Source organism: Malaclemys terrapin, chromosome 14 (assembly GCF_027887155.1).
Source record: "Malaclemys terrapin pileata isolate rMalTer1 chromosome 14, rMalTer1.hap1, whole genome shotgun sequence".
NCBI classification, from domain to species: domain Eukaryota; kingdom Metazoa; phylum Chordata; order Testudines; family Emydidae; genus Malaclemys; species Malaclemys terrapin.
The window spans coordinates 4944599-4966209 of record NC_071518.1 but is presented as its reverse complement, the minus strand read 5'-3'; the positions used below and the strand labels follow the sequence as shown (position 1 = coordinate 4966209).

General features: G+C 55.1%; 1 protein-coding gene across 1 annotated transcript in view; it reads left to right on the top strand.

Moving 5' to 3' along the window:
• Positions 1–21611, top strand: part of ZFPM1 (zinc finger protein, FOG family member 1) — a 116189-nt gene that overhangs the window by 38940 nt on the left and 55638 nt on the right. The window contains exons 2-3 of the mRNA XM_054049083.1: positions 2542–2673; positions 9655–9750. Coding sequence (XP_053905058.1) covers positions 2556–2673; positions 9655–9750 — 214 coding nt within the window. The 5' untranslated portion in view covers positions 2542–2555. The remainder of the gene's footprint in view (positions 1–2541; positions 2674–9654; positions 9751–21611) is intronic.

Here is a 21611-nt window from a genome sequence, read left to right as displayed (position 1 = left end):
CTCTGGGGTGAGCTCGGCGTTCGTGGGACCCACTGAGGTGTGTGCGTTCCGCGTCCCCTCTTGGTGCCCAATCAGCAGAGGATGGGAGTTTACCACCCTAGCTAGAAAGCTTGGCTTGTCGCTTCCAGCTATAGCAGCTCACCCTCCTAGCGCTGGAGGCCTCTGCTTCAAGCCCCATTGTGTCTGCCAAGATGGCATCATTGCATAGACACATGGCCCAGCCGTGTTAGACTCTGCTCCAAGGAATTCAGCCTGTCTTCGTTTATGATTGCACAGAAAATGAGGGCAGAGGATGTCCTTCGCACCTTGAGCATTGTTCTCCCTTGATTTGCCATGCCGTGGCTTAGCTGTCCGTCAAATGGGATGATGATAATCCAGAGGAATGTTTCAAACCTGAATTCACTGATGTCTGTAAAGGGCTTTAAGGTCCTCCGGAAGATGCTATGGAAAAACCCAATGTGTAGTAGCAGCTTCCAGAAGCAGGGGATGGATCACTCGATGGTTACCTGTTCTGTTCATTCCCTCTGGGGCACCTGACATTGGTCACTGTCAGAAGACAGGATACTGGGCTAGATGGACCTTTGGTCTGACCCAGTATGGCTGTTCTTATGTGTTTGCAAACATTTCAGTATCGCCCCATGCAGCCTGTGTCCTTGCCAGTGAGATGAAGGCAGCCTCGCTCCAGAGTAAAGTGATGGGGAAAGCTTCCTTTAACCCCTGCCCCCCCACCACTTCCCAAGGGGCATGTCAAAATAATCCTTTCTCTCCTCTGCCCCCCGTCCCTCTCCCCATGAGCCCCAGACGCCAGCGTGTGAATCAGTCTGGTTGCTCCTATCCCTGCGGACATTGTGAAACAAGGGCTTTGTGAGTGCCGAGAGAAGCCTGTTCTGTTGTCACGGTCCGCTGGTGCCCAGCTGTGGGAGTTCGTGCCGTCTCATGGGTGGCTCCTTGGGATCTCTGTGAAACAAGTGGAGAGGGCTTTGGCCCAGTTCCCTGCACGCCTTAACATGGCAAGAGACATCCTCGCCACTGGGCCCCGTGTTAGCAGTGTGAGACCAAAGCACTTGCCGGATGGGTGGGCAAACCACCCAGGTGAAGCCACGGTGCCCCTGGGACTTCTAACTCTGGAGGGGCGGGGGGGGAAGGGACCCCTCTCCTTTCTGTCCCACCAGGTACAAACTAGAACACCCCCCTGCCCGAGATAACTGAGCTCCCTGCCTCCAGGAGCAAATAGGTTCAAACAAGCCGTTTGATTAGGAGTAGAAGCTAGAAGGAACTAAAAACAGCTCCTATCTAGTCATGGCCTCAGCCCCTCTTCTTGTCCTGCCTTACTGGTTTCTTTCAGACACCCCTCTTCCCCACCCCCCGTCTCCCCGCCCAGCTCTGAGCTGTCCAGATCGCTCTCTGCTGAGCAGGTCGCATGTTTGGAGAGCATCGTTTACAAGGCGCAGAGACATTTGTAGCCTTAATGTATTTCCTTCAACAACGTATGTCTGCGGCGGCTGGCAGAGCTTATAGAAGTGACAATAAAACTGGCCTGGCTTTGTGTGGGCTGGCACAGGATGAGCCTGCTAGCCAGGCCGGGGGGAGAAGAGCTCTGGAGGGGCTGGGGCTGAGCCATACCCGGGTCCCTTTGTTATGTCAGTGAAGGAAATGGCCTTCACCCTGGGTGCTACGATGCGAGTGCCCTGGCGACCCTCCCCTGGGCATTGTTCATTGCATATTGATCCCTTTCTGGGGGGCTGCTTGCAGACTCTGCCTACGTGCCAGTGCTCTGATCAGTGCTGGGGGAAACACTGGAGTCCGCCCTGGGAAGCGCTTCTCAGCTGTTGAATTCCTCTTGCACATAGAGCTGAGTGAATCAGAGCTGGTATAAACCCTGCTCCTCCTCCCCCAGAAAAAATCCACCCTAGCACTCAGTGTCTTTCCCCCCCGCCATAGTAATGGACCGGTTCATGGGGAGGAACTGCTGCTAGTCTATCAGGACGCCCTCAATGTTCTTTGCGATTGGAGTGTGTGGCTTTGAAATCAGTGTTCTTGCAGGTGAGGTTTTTGGAAGGACCCATTCCATCTGCCCAGGAGTGAGTGTGTGTGTGTGAGAGAGAGAGAGAGAGTATCTAACATCTGGAGTGCTTTGTGTCTCTGGAGCATCTTCCTTCTGCTCCTAGCAGGAAGGAGAGGACAAAGGAACATATCTCTTAGAAATTAGTATGTATCTGTCTGTCTGCTGCTTTCCCTGGAAGTGGAAGAGGTGGGAAACCTTGGGGAGGAAACACTTCTTGGGGGGGTGGCTCTCCAAGCCCTGACGAGAACAAGGCACTCTATCAGCCTTGTGCTGTGAAATGCCCCCCTGTGGACTATGGATGCTTCAGGGTTTGCAACAGGTGGCTTCCCATCTTCCCTCCCTAGTGAAGAAAGGGTGAGACTCTGCCTGATGGAAACTGCTAACCAGGCCTTTGTGCCGGGCGCCTGCCTGGACGTGTGGCCCGAGGGTGCTGCCTTCTCCTCACTTACCTGTCCGACTCCTCTTGTGTTTTGAAGGTTCCTTTGGGGAGATGGAGGAAGGCGACGACGCCCTGGCAGAGGAGACTAGCCAGGCTGAGAGAGAGGGTGCAGCATCAGCCCAAAACGGATCTGCAGAGTGTGATGCCTCAAGCCCTCCTGGCAGTGAAGGTAAGTCCTGCTCTGGTGGCTGGTGGCTTGTGGCTGTGGAGTTACTGCTCTGTTTGCTTGGGCTCTTGTGTAAAGCCGCATATGGTGAGAGAAGCTCCTGCCCAAGGGCGTCAGTAGCCTTCTACTTAATGGGGGAGCAGGGGGCGATAAGGCAAGCAGCAGAAGTGCAAGCCCACCAGGTCGCCTCCTGGCCCGCGTGCCTCAACTCTGCTCCGGAGACGATACCCGGATTGCTTCTTCTCCAAGGCCTGTCCACTGCTTGGCCTCTAAGGCCCCCTTCGAAGACGCTAGTGAGTGTTGATTGGGATTATCCAGAGGGCCCCTGAGCGGGGGCTTACCAGGGCGGGGTGTTAGGTGAACCAGGTGGAGGCACTCACAGGGGTCCTGGCAGCTCTGTATTTGAGGAGTTGGGTTCCTCTTGGCTCTCCAGTGGTTGGATCGCTGCCTTTGTTGGAGGGCTGGCTCCCCTGGCCTTTAACGTGCCACAGACATGATGTGGGAAAGAGGAGCATTGTGGTCTCGGCGTGGGCTGCTCCTGGACCCGCTGTGGCTGAAGAGCGGCCAGTCTGGCCCCTCGCTGGGACTGTATCTGAGATCCCGCCTCCCCCGTCTATCGGGGTCTGGGGTGGGCTCTGCTCCAGGGGAGTGCAAGAGGTTGTGGTGCATCAAAGAGCAGGTTAACGTTTGGCTTAGTTGCTCGTGGGGGCTTTTCCATGCTCGGTCCTCCCCAAGGCCCCCTGCCCCAGGTGGGGAGCAGCCATCGGGCGTGGGTAGCACCACTCTGTTGTTACAAGACTGGCAGAATGATGCCATCACAACTGTCACCTGCAGATCCGAATCCATGCGAGCACCGTGCTCGGCCCATCCCTGACCTGCTCCCCTCCAGCTCTGCAGAAGGAGACGTCTCCCTGGTGTCGGGGGAGCTGCTGGCTAGGCCCGGGGCTCAGTGACCACCATCTCCCTCCGGGCCTCTGTCCCTGGAGGGTTCACAACTCCACACAAATGTGGCGTGTGTTCGGTTCCCTGTTTGGCGATTGGCCTGGGAGGAGCAACTTCCGTGGGGCCTGAGATCTGGCAAAAGGCACCCAGGCCTCCACCTTAGGGTTACCATATTTCAGCGAGCAAAAAAGAGGACGGGAGGAGCCCCGCCCCTGCCCCTCCCACTTCCCGCCCCCCCTGACCTCCCAACCCTCCCCCCGTTCCTTGTCCCCTGACTACCCCCTCCTGGGACCCCTGCCCCTAACTGCCCCCCAGGACTATCTAAGCCTCCCTGCCTCTTGTCCCCTGACTGCCCCAACCTTTATCCACACCCCCACCCCCAGACAGACCCCTGGGACTCCCACGCCCCATCCAACCACTCCCCACCCCCTGACAGCCCCCCCCCAGAACTCCCAACCCATCTAAACCCCTCTGCTCCCTGTCCCCTGACTGCTCCGATCCCTCTCCGCACTCCTGCCCCCTGACAGCCCCCCCCAGAACTCCCAACCCATCTAAACCCCTCTGCTCCCTGTCCCCTGACTGCTCCGATCCCTCTCCCCACTCCTGCCCCCTGACAGCCCCCCCCCAGAACTCCCAACCCATCTAAACCCCTCTGCTCCCTGTCCCCTGACTGCTCCGATCCCTCTCCGCACTCCTGCCCCCTGACAGCCCCCCCCCAGAACTCCCAACCCATCTAAACCCCTCTGCTCCCTGTCCCCTGACTGCTCCGATCCCTCTCCGCACTCCTGCCCCCTGACAGCCCCCCCCAGAACTCCCAACCCATCTAAACCCCTCTGCTCCCTGTCCCCTGACTGCTCCGATCCCTCTCCCCACTCCTGCCCCCTGACAGCTCCCCCCCAGAACTCCCAGCCCCCTACCCCCCCCCCCCGCTCCTTGTCCCCTGACTGCCCCCTCCTGGGACCCCTGCTCCTAACTGCCCTCCAGAACCCCACCCCCTACCTAAGACTCCCTGTTCCTTGTCCCCTAACTGCCCCCTCCTAAGACCCCCCCCAACTGCCCACCAGGACCCTACCCCCTACCTGTACCCTGACTGCCCAAAACTTTCTCCACTCCCCCCCAAAAGCCCCCCCCCGTTTCTTGACTGCCCCCTCCAGAACCTCCCTGCCCCTTCTCCTGCCCCCCTTACCCTGCTGCTCAGAACAGGGTGTTGGGCTCTATGCGAGCCGGACACGTGGCTGAGCTCCCCAGCACAACAAAACCCGGTCCCTGGCCCTGCACAACAAAACCCGGTCCGAGATCCGGACCGGGTTGCAGGGGAGAGCTGCCCTTGTATCAGCACAAAGTGCTCTCGCTCCCGTTTTGCTACCCTGCATGGCAGAAACCGCTCCCAGTTGCAAAAGGGGAGGGCTGCACTTTGTGCTGAGACACTTGCTCAGAATGCAGGGCGGAGCTCCTCTCCAGCTGCTCCGGAGTCCAGCCCGGGACTTTCCTGCAGCCCTCCCAGCCGCTCACTCTGCTGTGCCGGGGGAGGGGGAAATCCCGGACATTGTGAGTGCTTTACAAATTCCCCCCGGACGCTATTTTTAGCACAAAAAGGAGGACATGTCCGGGTAAATCCGGACGAATGGTAACCCTACTCCACCTTGAAATGCTTCCTAACCTCACCCTCCCGTCAGAAGGGGCCCTGGCACAGTAATTCTGGCTTTGGTCCAGCCGGTGCCCCTTTGCCCCAACTTGCACTAGTGCAGCCAGTGGAAGAAGGAGATGGGCTCTTCCTGTGGTCACTGTAGGGCTGTTTCTTGACCCGTCTCGCTCTGAGTGGCCCCTTTGCTTGGCAGTCTGGTGGAGGCAAACTGAGCTTGTATGGGGGAGGGTATTGGGAGCCGGAATCAGGCGCATGGAAACTTGAGGTGTGATACTGACATGGGGCTGACTGCTAATTGGTCTCCTGGCTGCATTTCAGCTCTTCTAACTGTCCCTGTGCAGTGATGTGAGGACAGCCTCCCCTAGAGCGCATGAGCCCAGCGTAGGGGTACGTCTCCAAGGAGGCGGGGGGGATGCAGGAGTGGGGGATCTGGCTAGTAGGTACAGGGCTCCATTGCATTAAATGCACCAGTGCAATCTGGTGACATTGGCTACCAAGTACAAAATGACCCCTAAAGTGGAACCAGCCTGCAGCCGCTAAGGATTGTGGGACAGGGTCGTGGATAGCTGGCTCTCTCCCCAGTGGAAATGTGCACATGACGTTGCACGGCTGTCATGGTGATGTCACTGGAGGAAGTTGCCCCGGTTAGGCATGGATCCAGTGGCGTGATGCTTGCTACCTTGTCTTTTAATTCCTGTCCGAACAATCATGCAGCATCCCTGGCTGGCACGCAGCAATAATCCGCGGCCACACTGCACCCCAGCCTGGGAGGCGACTGCATTTCAGTGCCGGCACGAAGCGATCCTAGCTCTGGGGAGGGGGTGCGAAGTGTAATCAGTTAATGTTTGCAGTGCCCTGTGAGATCAATGGTGCCAGGGCAGGGCCAGGTGATGATAATCAATCCAGTCGTGCCCCGGTGTGAGGGGTACCTGAGTCTTAGATCTGATGCACATTTTGGAGAGGGTTAGTTTCTTTCCCGTGCCCGGAGCTGAAACACCCTCTCCTCCCGTGCGCGGAGTGGATCGTAGACCCCCCCCCTTCCTGTGCCGGACCCCACCAGGTGGCTCTGGCAGTCAGATTCCGCAATCTCTCTGTGCCGGTGTTCTTTCCTTGCAGGAACCCACCCTCCGTCAAAGTCCGAGACCTGCCACGATAGCAAAGGTTTCCGGAGATCGATGCCACTGGAAGATTCTGGCCTCTGACTTGGCAGTCAATAAACTGGAGCACTTGCCCCCTAGATAAAGGGAAGGAAAACTCCCAGAGGGAGGAGGCCTTGAGCAAAGGGAGCAGAATGTTAATCTCCTGATAATCTTCCCCGATAAGGGGCAGCTAGCATGGCAGGAGCACATGAGCTCCTCCAAGCCAGAGTCTTGTCCATGACCCTCTGTATCTCCCGCCCCGCCCTGTCCCCACTGACTGTGGCCATGGGTCATCCGCCAAGCGCGATGGTTGTTGAGGTGGTCCGGGGGTGGGGGGCGGCGTTGAAGGAGGCTCCTTTTGAGGAGAAGTGGTTTGTTGCTGGCAGACTTTGCTCCCCGCTGGGCTGGGCTGACAGAGGAAGCGAGTGGCTCTTTATCTGATTGGGGAGCTCAATGCAGTCCCGAGGTTGGGGGGTTAGGGAGCTGGAAACTCAGCCGGAGAGCTGCACCTGGCATTTGGCTGCTTTGATAAAAAGGTGATAGTGCAGATAACGCCGAGCAGCAATAACGGCCGCGAAAGCTTTCAGCGAGATGGATAAAAATCAATATGCCAGGCACTTTGATTTATAGCCAAAAATAATAGGACTTTTATACCCGGTGATTGATTTATTTGATGTTAATCATCCCGCTTATCACCTGTATTAATATCGCCAATGCCGGTGACGTCACCCAGGGGCGTTCTTTATGGCGCCTATCGATTTGGGCTTTGCAGTGGTTATCCGCCCTGGACGTGAAGACAAACATGCACTTTGGGCGCTAATCTGTCGCACTGTCATATGCAGATAGGCTTATCGGCACCATCTTTAACAGCAGTTAATGGAGAAAATAATTGTTATCAAGTTGCTATGTAGACGCCACAAATAGAGCCATGCCGGGAGCTGTATTTCAACAGGCTCCCTGACATGGGGCCCTTGGTGGGATGGAAAGGCAAGGAGGTTCCTTTCCACAGGTTCCCTCAGGCTTCTGAACATTAATGAGAACTTCCAAGTCCATAGAGAAGGAGAAAGGGGTTTGTGTCTCCAGACGCTCCAGTGCTTGGTTTGCTCTCAGTCTCTGCTCTCTTTGCGTGTGTCACGTGCTCGAATGCTCCTCTGGCGTGACTTGAAATTTATAAAAACCAGCACATCGGCCAATCCCCCTCTGTAGCAGAGTGAAGACTCACCGGCACAGCGCCTCCTGCTGGTCATCTTGGGAATTAGCTCTTGTCCGGCCCGGAGTGTCCTCTGCAGACCGGTGTTTCGCCTGCATTAGGGCTCCGTGTCCCTCCCGGGCCCCTCTACCTCAGGGTTCTGCCCTCCGCAGTACCCCCACTCTGGGTTTCCCCACCCCGGGGAACCCCCAACCCTCTGTCCCCACCTTGCCTCAGTGGCTACTGCCAATCGTCATCTAGCCCCCGTTCTCTGGGGCAGACTGCAGTCCATAATGATCACTCATCACTGGACCAGCTCTGCCTATCCCCAGGCTACACTTCTGCAGCCCCAGTACCTGCTTTGGGCCTTATCCAAGGCTCCCCAGCTCCTCCTGACTTTCCCCAGCACTGCTCTGTTTCCGGTACCCTGCTCCCAGGCCGCCAGGTCCTCCTCTCTCCACAGCTAGAGAGAGAGTCTGACCCAGCTCCTCCATGAGCCCTTATAACAGGGCCAGGTACACCTGATTGGGGCGTGGCCCCAGCTGTGGCTGCTTCCCTTTCCTCTCAGGAGCGGGGTAACTGCCCCGCTACACTCTCCATTAGCTGAAGGCCTTGTTCCCACCCGGTTAATGCTGTGCGATATCCCTCTGCTTGGGGCAGATGACTGGAGACCAAGGGTCAGGTGTTGGCCCCGTGCCATTGCACAGTTGCGTTAGTGGGCAGTATCTTGCTGGTTGCATGTGTGCAGCTGATCACCATTCCCGGAGCATGTTTTGCTGATACAATTCTAAAAATCGGCCCCGAGTTGCTCTTAAATCTACAAATGCCAACTCTTCCCACCCTGCTGCTCTCACCCCCATCGCCACGCGCAGCCCTTCTCGCTTTCTCCCATGTGGGCAATGCTCTTCTCTGGATCTATGGTGAAGTTCCCTTGCCTGCGTGGATAATACGAGTCCATTCCAGGTCCTTTCCCGTTCGATCAGCCAGTGCACCTCAGTTGCCCAACCCCCCTTGTTACTCTAATCCTATCTCCCAGGCCCCCGCTCACCACACCGCTTTGCCAGTACTCCTCTGACCTGGGTCCAGGTCTCCGTTGTGTTCTAGTCGTAAGGCCCCATTTCGCTTGCCCCATACACACGCATGCTGCTACGTCAGTGGATGCTGCCCTTGCAGGACTCTCCCGGTACACCTGAGTCTTGACCTGGGGCACGTCCGCTGTTTAGGTGGTTGGCTGTGCCCGCAGCAAGAACTACCAGCCCCATCAACTTGCACAACAGTGGGGTTGTGTATGGACTAATACCTGCTTGAGAAGGGTGTCAAGGTGGCTGCTGTTCATTTGTTCACAGGTAGGAACCCAGGAGTCCTGGATGGAAAGGCTCCCTCCTGCTCGCTTGCACTGGGAATGCCTGCAGGGTAGGCAGGAAGGATTGGGGTTCCTGGCTTGGCATTTTATTAGTATTGGCGGTATCTTAATGTCTAGGGGAGCCCCATGGCTTAGGTGCCTTACAAACACAGAAGAAAAAGACAGTCCCTGACCAAGCAGCTGCCAATCGAAGTACAAGGCAAGGGGCAACTGATGGAGACGGACCAATGGGGGAGCACGAGGAGGCCAGAATGACAGGCTGTGGTCTCAGCACACCAGCTGCCTTGGTTAGTTGTCAAGCTTTTTGTAGGCTTCGCTGCAGAGAGCCGAGGCTTGCGGAGGGATTTGAAGGGAGAGGGTGAGGTGGCTTTGCAAGTGTTTACAGGAAGCTCTCCCCAAGCACGGAGAGCAGCCTGGGAGAAAGAACGGAGGGGCTTGTTTGAGAAGGTAGCCACTGGGCAATGGAGGCTGGTGTCGTGGGCTGATGGGGAAGTGAACGAGAGATGAGTAGGGTGGGGAAAGACTTGCAAACAGGCCGTGGAGCTCTACTCCGTGAAGAACATCCTAGGGCGTTGCTTGCTGTTGTGTCCCATTTGTGGTGGCCCTTTTCCGGTGGGTTTTTGGGCTGGCTAAGGACGGTGGGACGTTGTCTGACGTTCCCCTTGAGCTTGTGCGACGCGGTAACAGGCCGTTTCTTCCATTCCAGAAGCAGAGTCCAAAGAAGCCTTGGAAAGTCCGAAGGAGTCCAAAAAGCAGGAGCCTGGAGAAAACCCGCAGGAGCCGGACCCATGGAATGGGCCAGGTAAATCCTCCCCGTCCCCAGAACGTGTCCTCTGCCCCATCCTGAACCCTGCTGGGACACCCTGCACCCTGCAGGAGGGAGGGCTCAGCAGCGTGGGTCTCCACGGTTTCGTTTCCGTGCTGTCCCCGCTGAGAAGCATGGCTTACGCTGTCTTCCAGCTGAAAAATGCCATGGCTGGACCTGGCATGGAGGCAGCGTCCATCCTGGCTTCCGGGTTTGATGGCTTTGACTTTTCTCTCTTGCTGCTCATTGTCTCTGGGCTCGTCCTTGGTTGGCCGGTCATGTATGACCAGGCAGGTATGAATGTCTTGAATGTCAGTGTCTTCCCGGGCCATTTGCCTTTCAAAGGGCTCCGTGGAGGCGGCTGGGAGTAGCTTGGCCAGCCAGTGACCTTCTGAGAAGAATGGGCGCCAATGTCTCAGGGGGTCTGTTCACACAGTGACACTGGGGTGATAGCTGGAGGGGGTGGGGAAGCAGGTGAGCAGTCTCCTGAAGTCAATAGAGACCTGAATAATGTTACACGGGGAGGAAACCCCACCTCCCACCCCCCCGACACAAACAGATTTAATAGTGAGTGGGGCAAGTTACAAACTACTTGAACGTGTGGCCCAAGAAATGTAGGCATTGAGAGAAATACAGCGTCAATGGTGTATTTGCCATTGTAGGCAGCAGAGACTCAGGATCCGAGCACCACCAAACTTCCTGCATCTGAAGGAGGGGAGAGGGTTGGACTCTGAATCCCAGATCCGAATGCCACATTTGTCCCCCCCATATTCCTAAATTCCCAGGCCAGAAGGGACCACTGTGATCATGTAGTCCGCTCTTCTGCAGAACGCAGGCCAGAGAACAAAGGAAGCGCAGACGGTGGCCGAAGCCTGGGATTGAAACAGGAGCTGCATTCGCTCCCCTGTTCTGTACCTTCAACTCCTCTGTGGTGTGGCTTGCAGGCTTTGTTGCCTCCAGCCTCAAAACCGGTGCCCTTGCTCCTAAAAGAGGCCCAGAGCAGGGTAACAAAGGAGATCGGGGGCTGGTAGGACTTGTGTGTGATTGAATATTACAAACCTCAGGAGTTAGCCAGGAGAAAGGAAGGCGCTGGAGGAGACACAGGTCCTGGCCCTGGCCCTTAACAGAAGAATATGGGGTCATTCGATGACATGGTGAAGGACAGTATATTTACCACTAATAGGACTAGATGTAAACTGCAGCCAACCTGTGGAACTCACTGATGCAGGAGAGCAGAGTCAGATACTGTTGCAGGAGAGCAGGGACCAGTACTGCAGCTGGATTTCTTTTAAAAGGGCTTGAATAACTTTTAATTGTTTATTATTTGTATTAACGTAGTGCCTGGGTTATAACTGCATGCTAATATCACGCTGAAGATGCTTGGATCTCCATTCTTCGGGGGAGAGCTAGGTAGCATGTGGTGTCAGGAAGGAGGAGTTATCGATATACAGCGTTGAACGCGTGGTAAGGTGATCCAGGGATAACGTTTTTCCCTTCCTCTGGAAAAAACCATCCGGCGCTGACCGCTACGTGATTGCATTTGCAATACCAGCTCTGGCCATTGGTCTATGTTCCTACACAGTCACAGTGGGGCTTTGATAGCATCATGGCAACCACAAGAAGAGAGCTAGAGTGGTTAGTGATGTTATCAAAACCCCAAGAAGTGTCTAGAGCCGTATATCGCCGTCTTCCTGTCTTGTCATCTCTGTGTTTTGAGTCTGAATGTCTTTGCGTGAAGGCTGCCAGACAGTACAGTGCTGTGCACGCTATCTGGGCCCTTGGTGGACCTATCGCTGTGGTATCTAGAAACCAAAAGGAAGACAGTCTTTTCCCAAGGAGCTTATAGTCTTGTCTTGGTAATATTTGGCCATGGTGCCTAGGTGGAAGGTTCCCCTCCCCCCCCCCCCCCCAATCTGGGCAAGGATCGCTATAGACATGAAACGTTAACAGACGTGCAGTATGTGTGGATATCCTCCTTGCAACCGAGAGGTGTGTCTTTGCATGGACCAAGGCCGGGGGAAAGACCAAGGTGAAAGTGGGTGGGGGTGGTGTTCATCCATTGAAGGAGATGGTCCGTGTGTTTCCATGTTGTGAGTTCATATCCTACCATTGAGCTGTCCTCTTTGTAGGTCAGTTTAGGTCTCCCTTGTACTCCCCATGCGTCTGGGCACCACCGGCAGTGGTATCACACTCCTCTCTAGCGGAGCTGGGTGGGGTGTGGGGGGGGGGGGAACGCTGCAGAAAGAGAGACGTTAGCGTTGGGTTTTTAAACAAGGAGAACTGGGTTTCCCTCCCCTCTCGGCTCCAGCCCTCGTTGCATGCTGGGAAGGCGTGACCTTGAGGCTTGATTGCTATTGGTTTGACTTTGGATCCCTGGCCCTCTGGGGAGAAGGGCCCGTGAATCCCTTGGCTCTGTGGCTCTGCCCGCGGGTGCCTCATTAATTGGGCCCTTCCTCCCTTCCCTAAGTGCCACCCATGGCAAAGACCAGCTGCTGAAGGAATGGCCTCCGGCCCTGGCTCAGGGCTGCCTGGCTAAGGTGGGGGCCTGTCGGAGAGATTGGAGATTGTCCCGGCTCTGCTATCGAAGCAGCATGGGAAACGCCGAGTGCCAAGGCACATGTGCAGCTCCCATGACCCCGTCGCCAGCGGCTTTGCCTCATCTGGTGAAATACCCACTGGCGACAGGCCCCATGACACTGAGCAGGCCCCATGCCAGGGCTAGCCCTGCCCATCCCCTCCCAGGGGGCAATCGCTGACCAGGAGTGTGAGTGGGGTGTGGAGGGGCTGTGGCAAGAGTGGGGATCAGTCCTGCCGCCTTCCCTCTGGGGCTGTGCCCACTGGGGATGGGAAGGGCCTGGCAGAGCGCTGGGCCCGTCCCTTGGCTGGGGCAGGAGAGTTAACCAGCCTCTTCCCCAGCATGAATCTCTCTGCTGTTTGCTGCTGATACTGTCAGTGGTCCCCTCCCTCCCCCCTTCCCCCGTTTACACTCATCAAGGAAGGGAAATGTGCTCCAGTTGATATCCCGGGCCCTTCCTGGATGCGTTGGCAGGAAGTATCTGTGCGGCTTCCACCTCGCCAATCTCCTCTTTATCTGCTCCCGCCCACCCCGGCCCTTTGCCCTAGTGACCATGGAGGGAGGCGGAGGGGAGGTGACGTGATGTGTTCTTTCTCTCCGACCTCTCATCCTCATTAGCCTAATTGCTAATAAGCAGCTTCAGCCCAGGCAGTTCTGCCTCTTCCTTTTACAGCACTGCTTTCCAGCCAGGCAGGTTCCCCGCTTCCTAGCCCCATAGTCAGAGCTCTCCTCTGGCTCGCTGCTCGCCCGGTGGAATGAACTGGGGGGCAGGTCAAGAGGTTGGGGGGTGAAGCAGCATGATCAGGACCCCTCCAAGCCTGGGAATAAAAAGCGAGATATTCCTGCTCCCCCCACATCCCAGCAGTGCCGGGGAGATAATTTAAGGGGTTGGATACTTCATTTAATTGGGTTATTGTCATAGTATTTTCCATAATACCTTAAGTCACTTCGTCTCACTGCTCCGCACCCCTTAGGAAGCGGGGAGGTCAAATCTCCTGGGTAAGTTTCCTCCACAACATGCCACGGGCAAGCTGGTAGGGTTACCCGCGAGTGCCAGCCTGGGAATGCTGTTTTGCGACGAGGTTGCTGGCTGGTGCTGAGCCGCTCACCTTGGGTTTGTTTTTGTAGGGTTGCTTATGAGTCCTGAGCAGAGTGCCCTGGCTTGTTGGCAGAATTGGGGGCTCAGAGCTGTGCGTGCACGCGCACCCTTGCGGTTAGCGGCTAGAGCGCTCGTTACTTGTATGCTGGGAGGGGAACGATCCACAGTGTGATGGGGCTGCCTGGACTGAACGACCCAGGAAATCCCGTCTAGTTCTGCGTCCCTAATTACGCTGCGTACAAACTGAGCGTTCCACGCTTGGCCCCGGCATCCCTGCCTCTGTCACTCTCCAGCTGCCTGAGAGGCCGAAGCAGCAGTGAAATAGAACAGGCTCTGCGTGTCGGCTTTCAGTCGGCTGAAGGTGTGCGGGGAAAGTTGCGCCGCTTTTTCGTCTCCCTCCCCCGCCCTCGTCAGAGTGAGTTATTTGCATTCTTTATGTAAAAGAGATTTTATTATCACCTTCTCCCAGCCCATCTCTATTCTGGTAATTGGAGTGATATTAATTTCTGTGTGGCTGGGAGTTGATGGCAGTCCGGCGATGCTGGAGCGATAGGGTGTTCCTTTCGCGCTAACCGCCGCGATAGGCCGTCTATCAGCCTCCGTGCAGGCACTGCACTTATCAGGAATAGAACTGGCAAAAAGGGAAACTTTGAGCAGCCTGAATTTTCTTTTTATCTGGCAGGATCCGCCATATGTCAGCAATGGCAGCTGTGAAGATGCAGTGTGGCGGGGGGGCGGGAGCAGCTCTGCTCCCAGACGCCTTTCTTTGTGCCTCTCTGGATCTCGCGTCTAATCTGCTCCGCGGGAACTTCCTTTGGGGATTGTGGGGCTTGGCAGAAGAGGGGATAGGTGTCTCTCTGTGTTGCCTCTTTCGCCAGGGTGAGCTGCACCGGGGCACTTGCTGTAGCAGCATCACTTCCCCTCTGGGATCCTCTTGAAGGAGGGAGGCAAAGAAGCTAGGTAGCTCGCCGTCATGCCCCACTTGCTGATCTTTCAGCCGCCTCTCAGCGTCTCCTCTGTCACTGCCTGCGATGCTAAGTCCTGGGGGCGGCCAGCGTATGAATTTATTCTGAAGGAGGCTGTGTAACGGAATGACTCCTTTAAAGGAGATGCTGTTGGGTGACTCCACATTGCTGAATGCGACCGAGCTTTGCTTGGGAAGCCCCCGAAGAACCGATCTATTTCCAGGATTGTTTTAAACATACCAGTTCATGGCTTGTGTAACTTGGGGGGATGGAAAGCAACACGTTTTTGTAGGGCCTACAGAAGTGGCTTCCACTTTGCTTTGGGCACAAGCAGCTGGCTAACGAGGCGTCCACGTTTTAAGCGGTGGCCCCCTTGTGTAGGATCATGGAATCCTGCTGAGATGGGCCCCTGAGTGAGGAAAAGGGCTTGTGCTGTGCCGCAGACTGCCTGGTTATTGGCCACTGATGTGGAGAAGAGATGGCTTGGCCCTGCTGCGACCTTGTTGGGAGTGTCTCAACTCCACCCCTTAGGCTGGCTAGACCTTGCTGCCTCCATGCATGGGCAGAACGCCCCATCTGCCTGAGAGTGTTTTTCCTTCCACTCCTGTTGGCTTAGCAGACCGGGGCCTCCTGCACACATGGCCACCAGGTGACAGCCCCATCCTCTCCCCTCTAACATGCAACAAGGACTTCTTGAGCAAAGACGGGCTGCAAGCCTACATGGAAAGGGCCTATTTGTAGCTGGCCCCGCCATCTGCATGGGCAGCTAATGGCACCTGTCAACCTGGCCACACCCCCATTCTGCGGGGGCCAGTCTTGCTAGAGATGCAAAGGTTTGGACCCCCACTTACTTGACTGGCACATGCCAAAGGGGGGCATGGTCCTGCTCAACTCGTGTGTGTGTGTGTGTAACTTTGGCTTCAGAGTTGGGATCTGAACTCCCAGCATGCAGGGCAGATCAGATCTTTAGGTTGAACACTTACCTGCATGCCCTCTCTCCCCCTCCCTCCATTTCTGTGTAAAGTTTGCCCCTCATTAGGAATTTACAACTGCCAAGGCAATATGCAGACTCCTGAAGACATAATCAGTATCCCCATCCCCTAGCATTTAAAAGAGATCCCCATAAAATCATGAGATGGGCTTTAAAATCAAGATTTAGTTTTTAAAAGGGGGATTCCTTTGATCTCCCTTCTGATTTTTGGTCCTTTTGGGGTGCTCTTGAGGGACATTTTCAAGCTTCTCTATGAAACCATGAGACCTGGAAACTTGCCCTGTCTTTTAAATGAAAGCTGGGCTTGCCAGAGACATAGGAGTGGAAGGGACCTCCTGGGCCATGAAGTCCAGTCCCTGCTATCTCAGACGATCCTGTTCATAAACTTACCAAACTCCATCATCAAGCCAGGGGGGTTGTTTGGGAGGCTGTTCCAGAACCTCACTCCTCTGATGGTTAGAAGCCTTCTAATCCCCTGACTAAATTTATTCATGGCCAGTTTATCCCCATTTGTTCTTGTGCCAACATTGTCCTTTAGCTTCCGGGGTTGTCCCCCTCCCTAGTGTTTATCCCCTGCTGTATATATAGAGCACAATCTGATCCCCTTTGTGTCTCGCTGGGCTAAATAAGCTAAGCTCTCTTAGCGTACGTCTAGGCCACAAAAAAACACCTGCAGCAAATGAGTCTCCAAGCCCAGGTCTACAGACTCAGGCTTGCACTAGTGCAGTGGTTCCCAAACTAGGGCCGCTGCTCGTTCAGGAAAAGCCCCTGGCGAGCTGGGCCGGTTTGTTTACCTGCCGCATCCGCAGGTCCGGCCAATTGCGGCTCCCACTGGTCGTGGTTCACTGCTCCAGGCCAATGGGGGCTGCGGGAAGGGCGGCCAGCACCTCCCTAGGCCCACGTTGCTTCCCACAGCCCCCATTGGCCTGCAGCGGCGAACCACGGCCAGATGGTAGCCGTGGTCGGCCGAACCTGCAGACGCGGCAGGTAAACAAACAGGCCTGGCCCGCCAGGGGCTTTCCCTGAACGAGCGGCAACCCTAGTTTGAGAACCACTGCACTAGAGCATGAAAAATAGCTGGGTCAGTATTCCTGCTTCGGCTCTGAAACCCGATGAGAGGGGTGGATCTCAGAGCCCAAGCGGGAACATCTATCCAGCTATTTTTAGCGCCATAGCACGAGCCCCGCAAGCCCAAGTCTGTAGACCTGGGCTCTGAGACTCGCTGCTGCAGGGTGTTTTTGCAGTGTAGACGTACCCAAAGTCTCCTCCCATCAGATCAGCTCTCCATTCCCCTGGTCACCCTAGCAGCCCTTCTCTGCACCTGCTCCAGTTGTGTTCCCCTTTCCTGAACGTGGCTGGCCGGATTAGTACACGTTTCCCACATGAGGGATGGATTTCAAGCCCTGGCTCCCGGAGAGAAGTAAAACCCTAAATATCACAAGATATAGCGATAGAATCGCGAGAGTGGGCAACTCTGTGCTCCAAGCCTCAGAAGGGTGGATTTTGCCCCATAGCCGTTCAAGGGTCCCGGAGATTCCAATGCATTGGATCACTTAGTTTGAAAGCGTTTCAAACACCCAGCATGCTACCCCCTGCTGGTGTTTATCTCTTTGCTCCACACCTGAAGCCAGACTGGTCAGTTTCACTTCCTGGTTCTAGTGCACTAGCACAACTGTTTCCAGCCCTGCAGGGGTTAAGCTCGCTAGTGTCCCTTTAGCGTCTCCCCTTCCCCCTCTGTCACCTGCTCATCTGGCTCCATTTTTGTTTGTCTATGAAGCGGAGCAGCTGAGGGGAAGCCTGGGACCTGACCTGGTGGAGCTGCCTCTGAAGTCTATAGAAGTTCCCCATTGAGACCTCACAGGATCAGGCCCATCTATCCCCTTCCGCACGTGACCCGACAGGTTCGTTTCTTGGTGGCCTCCCTTCTGCTGGGGAGGAAAGGCCCCCTTCCCTCCCACAACACACACACACACACACACACACTCAGCGGTGGCTGGCAGGGGTGGAGATTTTTTCCTTCTTGCTGGAAGGCTGATGCAGGGCCCATACCTTGGACTCAGATGGGCATGCTCCATATGGTCAGTTTCTTATGGCTCTAGGGACTTGGGGCTCATCCATGAGCCTAGATCTTCCCTTGTTCTTCATTCCTCTGTGTCTAGGCAGTGCCCCTCTCCCGTGTCCCCTTTTGGATTTCTCCCATTCTGCGCCTCCAGTCTCCTTTCTGGTGTGCCCCCCGCTGTTTAATTTCTCTAACCCAGTAGCAAGTTGGATACCCCCCCTCCCATCCATCCACTTCCCCTGGGCTGATGGAGCGCCCAGCGCTGGTCTGTAGAGTTCCCTGTGCGTTGGGGGGACCCCTTCACATGTCTCCGTGATAATCTCTCGCACGGGCTGTGTGACGTGCCGACTGAATGTGAAAGGCAGGGGAGAAGGAATATTTTTATCTTTGAAATGACCTTGTTCGCTGGAGGTGGCTGGCTGCTTAAAATTCTGATATGCAAATAGCTGATAGCTATAATCTATAATCCTCGACTTGGGAGCGTTTACAGAGGTACTGTGCCGTTTAATTTTCCTTCTGTTTTGTAGGCTGGCTCTTGTGCTGACCCCAGTGCTACCTACTCAAGTCCTGACTGGCCAGCCAGTTTGTTGCCCATTTCAAAAAGAGACCCTCCTCCTTCATGGTGGGAGGATTCTGTTAAGAGGAGGGGGGCAGGAAAGTCGCTCCTACCCAGGATGGGCAAGTGCCTTCACAAATTGCTGCCTTTGATCGCTAAGACTTAGTCTCTAGTCTGACTTCGCTCCTTGTTAAAAATAGCTTCTAGCCAATCCCGGGAGAGAATAAGGTGCATGGGTCTGTTTTATGCTGATTTCAGATTCAGTAGCCCCCTTCCAAAGGATCAGATGCTCTCGCCTTTCCTTTCCCTTCCTTCCTACCCTGGTCCTCTGAGGCACCATGCCCAAGACTGCCCCCTTGCAGAGGCTGTTTTTTTAATTCCTTAATATCCCAGAAGGAGGCACCATTCAGAGATTTGAGGTGCTGGAGACACAACCCCCCTCTCTTCGGCTTTATCTGAGTTGTGCATGTATATTTCACCATGAACGCAGAGGTTGGGGTTCCACGGGGGCTCGGCCAGCGGTTCAGGGATGGAGATGCAGTCCTCATGCATCCATAGCTGTAGCTAGATGCTAATCCAGGCACTGCATCCAGTTGGCCGGAACGTGAAACCCTTCTAGTTCTGGGCGATGCATAGATTCATAGACTCTAGGACTGGAAGGGACCTCCAGAGGTCATCGAGTCCATCCCCTGCCCTCATGGCAGGACCAAATACTCTAGACCATCCCTGATAGACATTTATCTAACCTAGATCCGGTGCACTAATGATCAGACCCCAGGATAGGCCAGACTGTGAGCATTTCATCCCTTTTCTGGGTCCGTGAGCACGTACTATAATATTATGGAGCACCATTGGTGACTCCATCATCAGCGGTGTAGCTGGTTTTAGACCTCCATTCTCACTGCATCCAGCTTCCTTAAATCTTTGACTGTTTGTGGTTGGCTAAGAATAGTGCACACAGGTACTCATCGCTAACACACCCAGCTTTTGTTACCCAGTCCTCTCCCGGCGTCTAGTCTTTTCATCGCCACCTGTCATCTTTTGTCTTCCAATCTCTTCTCTCTTTGGGGCTGGAGCTGCCACTTACTGTGGGGGAGTTTTTTCACTGAGTCTCGTCCCCTCCCCCTAACATCTGGTTAAGCTGGGTTGTAATCTAATCTGAATTAGATCCTTGTCAGAAATAGCATTGTTCTGCCACAGAGCGCGGGTAACCAATGATATCAGTTACTTTAGTCTAAAAAACGAAGGCAATTCCTAGACCAAACCCTTCAAGATAGGTGTAAATTCACATCCTTGATTGCAACGAAAAGCCTCCCTGGCAAATTGCTAGTAATTGCAAGGCATTTGTGGTTTTTAAGTTGCCACAAACAGCCTTACTCTGACTCTGTAACGCCCTCTGCCTCCTCCACCCTGTGTACAGCAGTTGTAATAGCCCCAGATGACCTTCCCCTTCGCCTTTTGATGTAGACTGGGTACCACAAGAGACGAATTACCCAATTCCCTTCCTGCAAGGATTCAGAAACTCCACTGTGAGGTTGCTTCTAGAACCAAACCTCCAGGTACCTTTCGCGGGGGAAGTGGGTGAGAGTTAAGGTTGTTTATGGAACTGTAGCTATGAATTTATTTGGCTGTCGATTTGGTTCTCCGACGTTTGGCTGGGATTCTGGTCTCTCCAAACCGTTCCGATAGCCTCTTTCTGTAGCCGGCGTGCTTCTGCACAGCCGCAGCATGGGAGTTCTTAGCTAAGTAACTTGTCTGGGAATTGCTGGTGCATCTGGGGGAAAACAATCCGAGCATCTGCTTCAGGCATCAAGGTTGGGGAGAACTAATCAGTTCTTCCCCTCATGCATCACCAGGCTAAGCTCTTCATTGGCAATCTTCTGTAAGCCAGGCTAGCTCAGTGTTGGAGGATGGTAGATTTACGGTAGCAATGGCTCTGCAATGGCCCATTCAGGTCTGGTCGGTATCGACTGAACTAAAGACTGCCAAGCCATAATAGTGATTTAGGGACGGTGAGTGTCTCGGTGATTGCAAGGGCTCTAGAATTAGCCGGCAGAGCGGAGAGATGGCCGCGTACGATCCCTCACTGCACTGGCGCTTGGCTAAAAGGATGCTGTTGCCATAAGTCACACTGGGAAACCCCAGATTCCTGCTGGAGTTACTGAAATTGCTTTAGACCACACTGATTAAACTGCACAGGCAAAGCATTGCACACAGCCGTGCCATGGAAGTGTGTGCGTGGAGTTCCCAGAGATGCACATGCAGCCTGGGTAACTGCATGTCCAAATGGCAAGAGAGCTACCTAATGGGCTCTTTGCCCACCTTGGGTACTCGCCCTGTCTACCCGGTCCCGGGAGCTGCTATTTGCACATGCAAATGCGTTCACTTTTGAAACCCCGCCCCTTACTCGCTCAAAATCCTTCCACGTTTAACTTGTGCTTGCAAACGTTTTCTTTTTCAAAATGTTTGCAGGGCGCTCGGCTTGGACAGTGAAACTAAGCTCCTCGCTGCTTGTGCCCTAGTGTGATGGGGATGACGTTCCCTGCCCCCCACACCCTCTCCCCTCCACTAGCCCCACATTATTTTCAGTTCCACTTTTAAAATCTCAAACGCACTGTTTATTTAGGGGCGGGGTTTACAAACCTTCTCCCCCCCCCTTTTTTTTTTTTAAATGCTCTAAATCTGAGTCTTAAATAGTTTGGTAGTGTTCCTTTAAGGGAGGGGGAATTTAGTTCCTCCCAAGGCAGGCCTCTGTTTGCTCCTTAGCCCCCCTGTCCCCCATGGCAAGCTCTTTCAGCTGGGTGGTGAGTAATCTGAAAGGCAATCTGGCCCCTCTTGGTGGGGGGGGGGGGGGGAGGGCACTGGGGAAGTTTGTCCAGCCGTGCAGATGAGAAATAGGGGAGGGACATCTAAGCGTGCTAATGTCCCAGCTCACTGTCTCCCAGGTGTTGAGTGGGATCGTCCCTTAGCCCAGACTCTAGTTTGACGTCTCTCCAACAGCTGGACAGCAGAGGGAGAGGCCTCTGGGAAGTGGAACCATATTGATTAATGTTCTGCCATCTTCACTGGCTTCCTGAGTTTTGTGCGCTCTTCCCTGTCTCCTTTGCTCCTTCCCCAGGCATGGCTGGGAGGAGAGGCCGGGACAGGCTCCTTCTGCCCTCTCAGCTGCAGAGGGGCTGGGCAGCAGCTAGGAGGGAATCTTCCTGGTCCAGCCCCCAGCAGAGCATCTTCTGGCTTGAGAGGTGGCTGGAGAGTGGGATGAGGGTGGAGATCGGCATCTGGTCGGGGCCCACGTGGAGCAGGCAGGGGGGTGGGAGAAGAAGGGGGAGCCAGTTGCCATAAGCCTGAGGTCTCTCCTATGAAAGCCCTGGCACACCCCCTTTCTCTGCACTGCCTGGCATGTCCTCGCGGCCGCCTGCTGCTGCGGTGACTCTGAGCCCGGCACGGGAGCGATTCATTCGAGGCTATTACGGGAACGTCTCCGATGCAGGGCTGATCGATATGCCATCCTTCCACTGAATAATGGGCGCGCTTTGCAGCTAGATCAAGCTACCTGCTCGTTCACATGCGCCCAGTCTCTGGCCCCTTCATCACGGCAGCCGCTTGGCCCCCA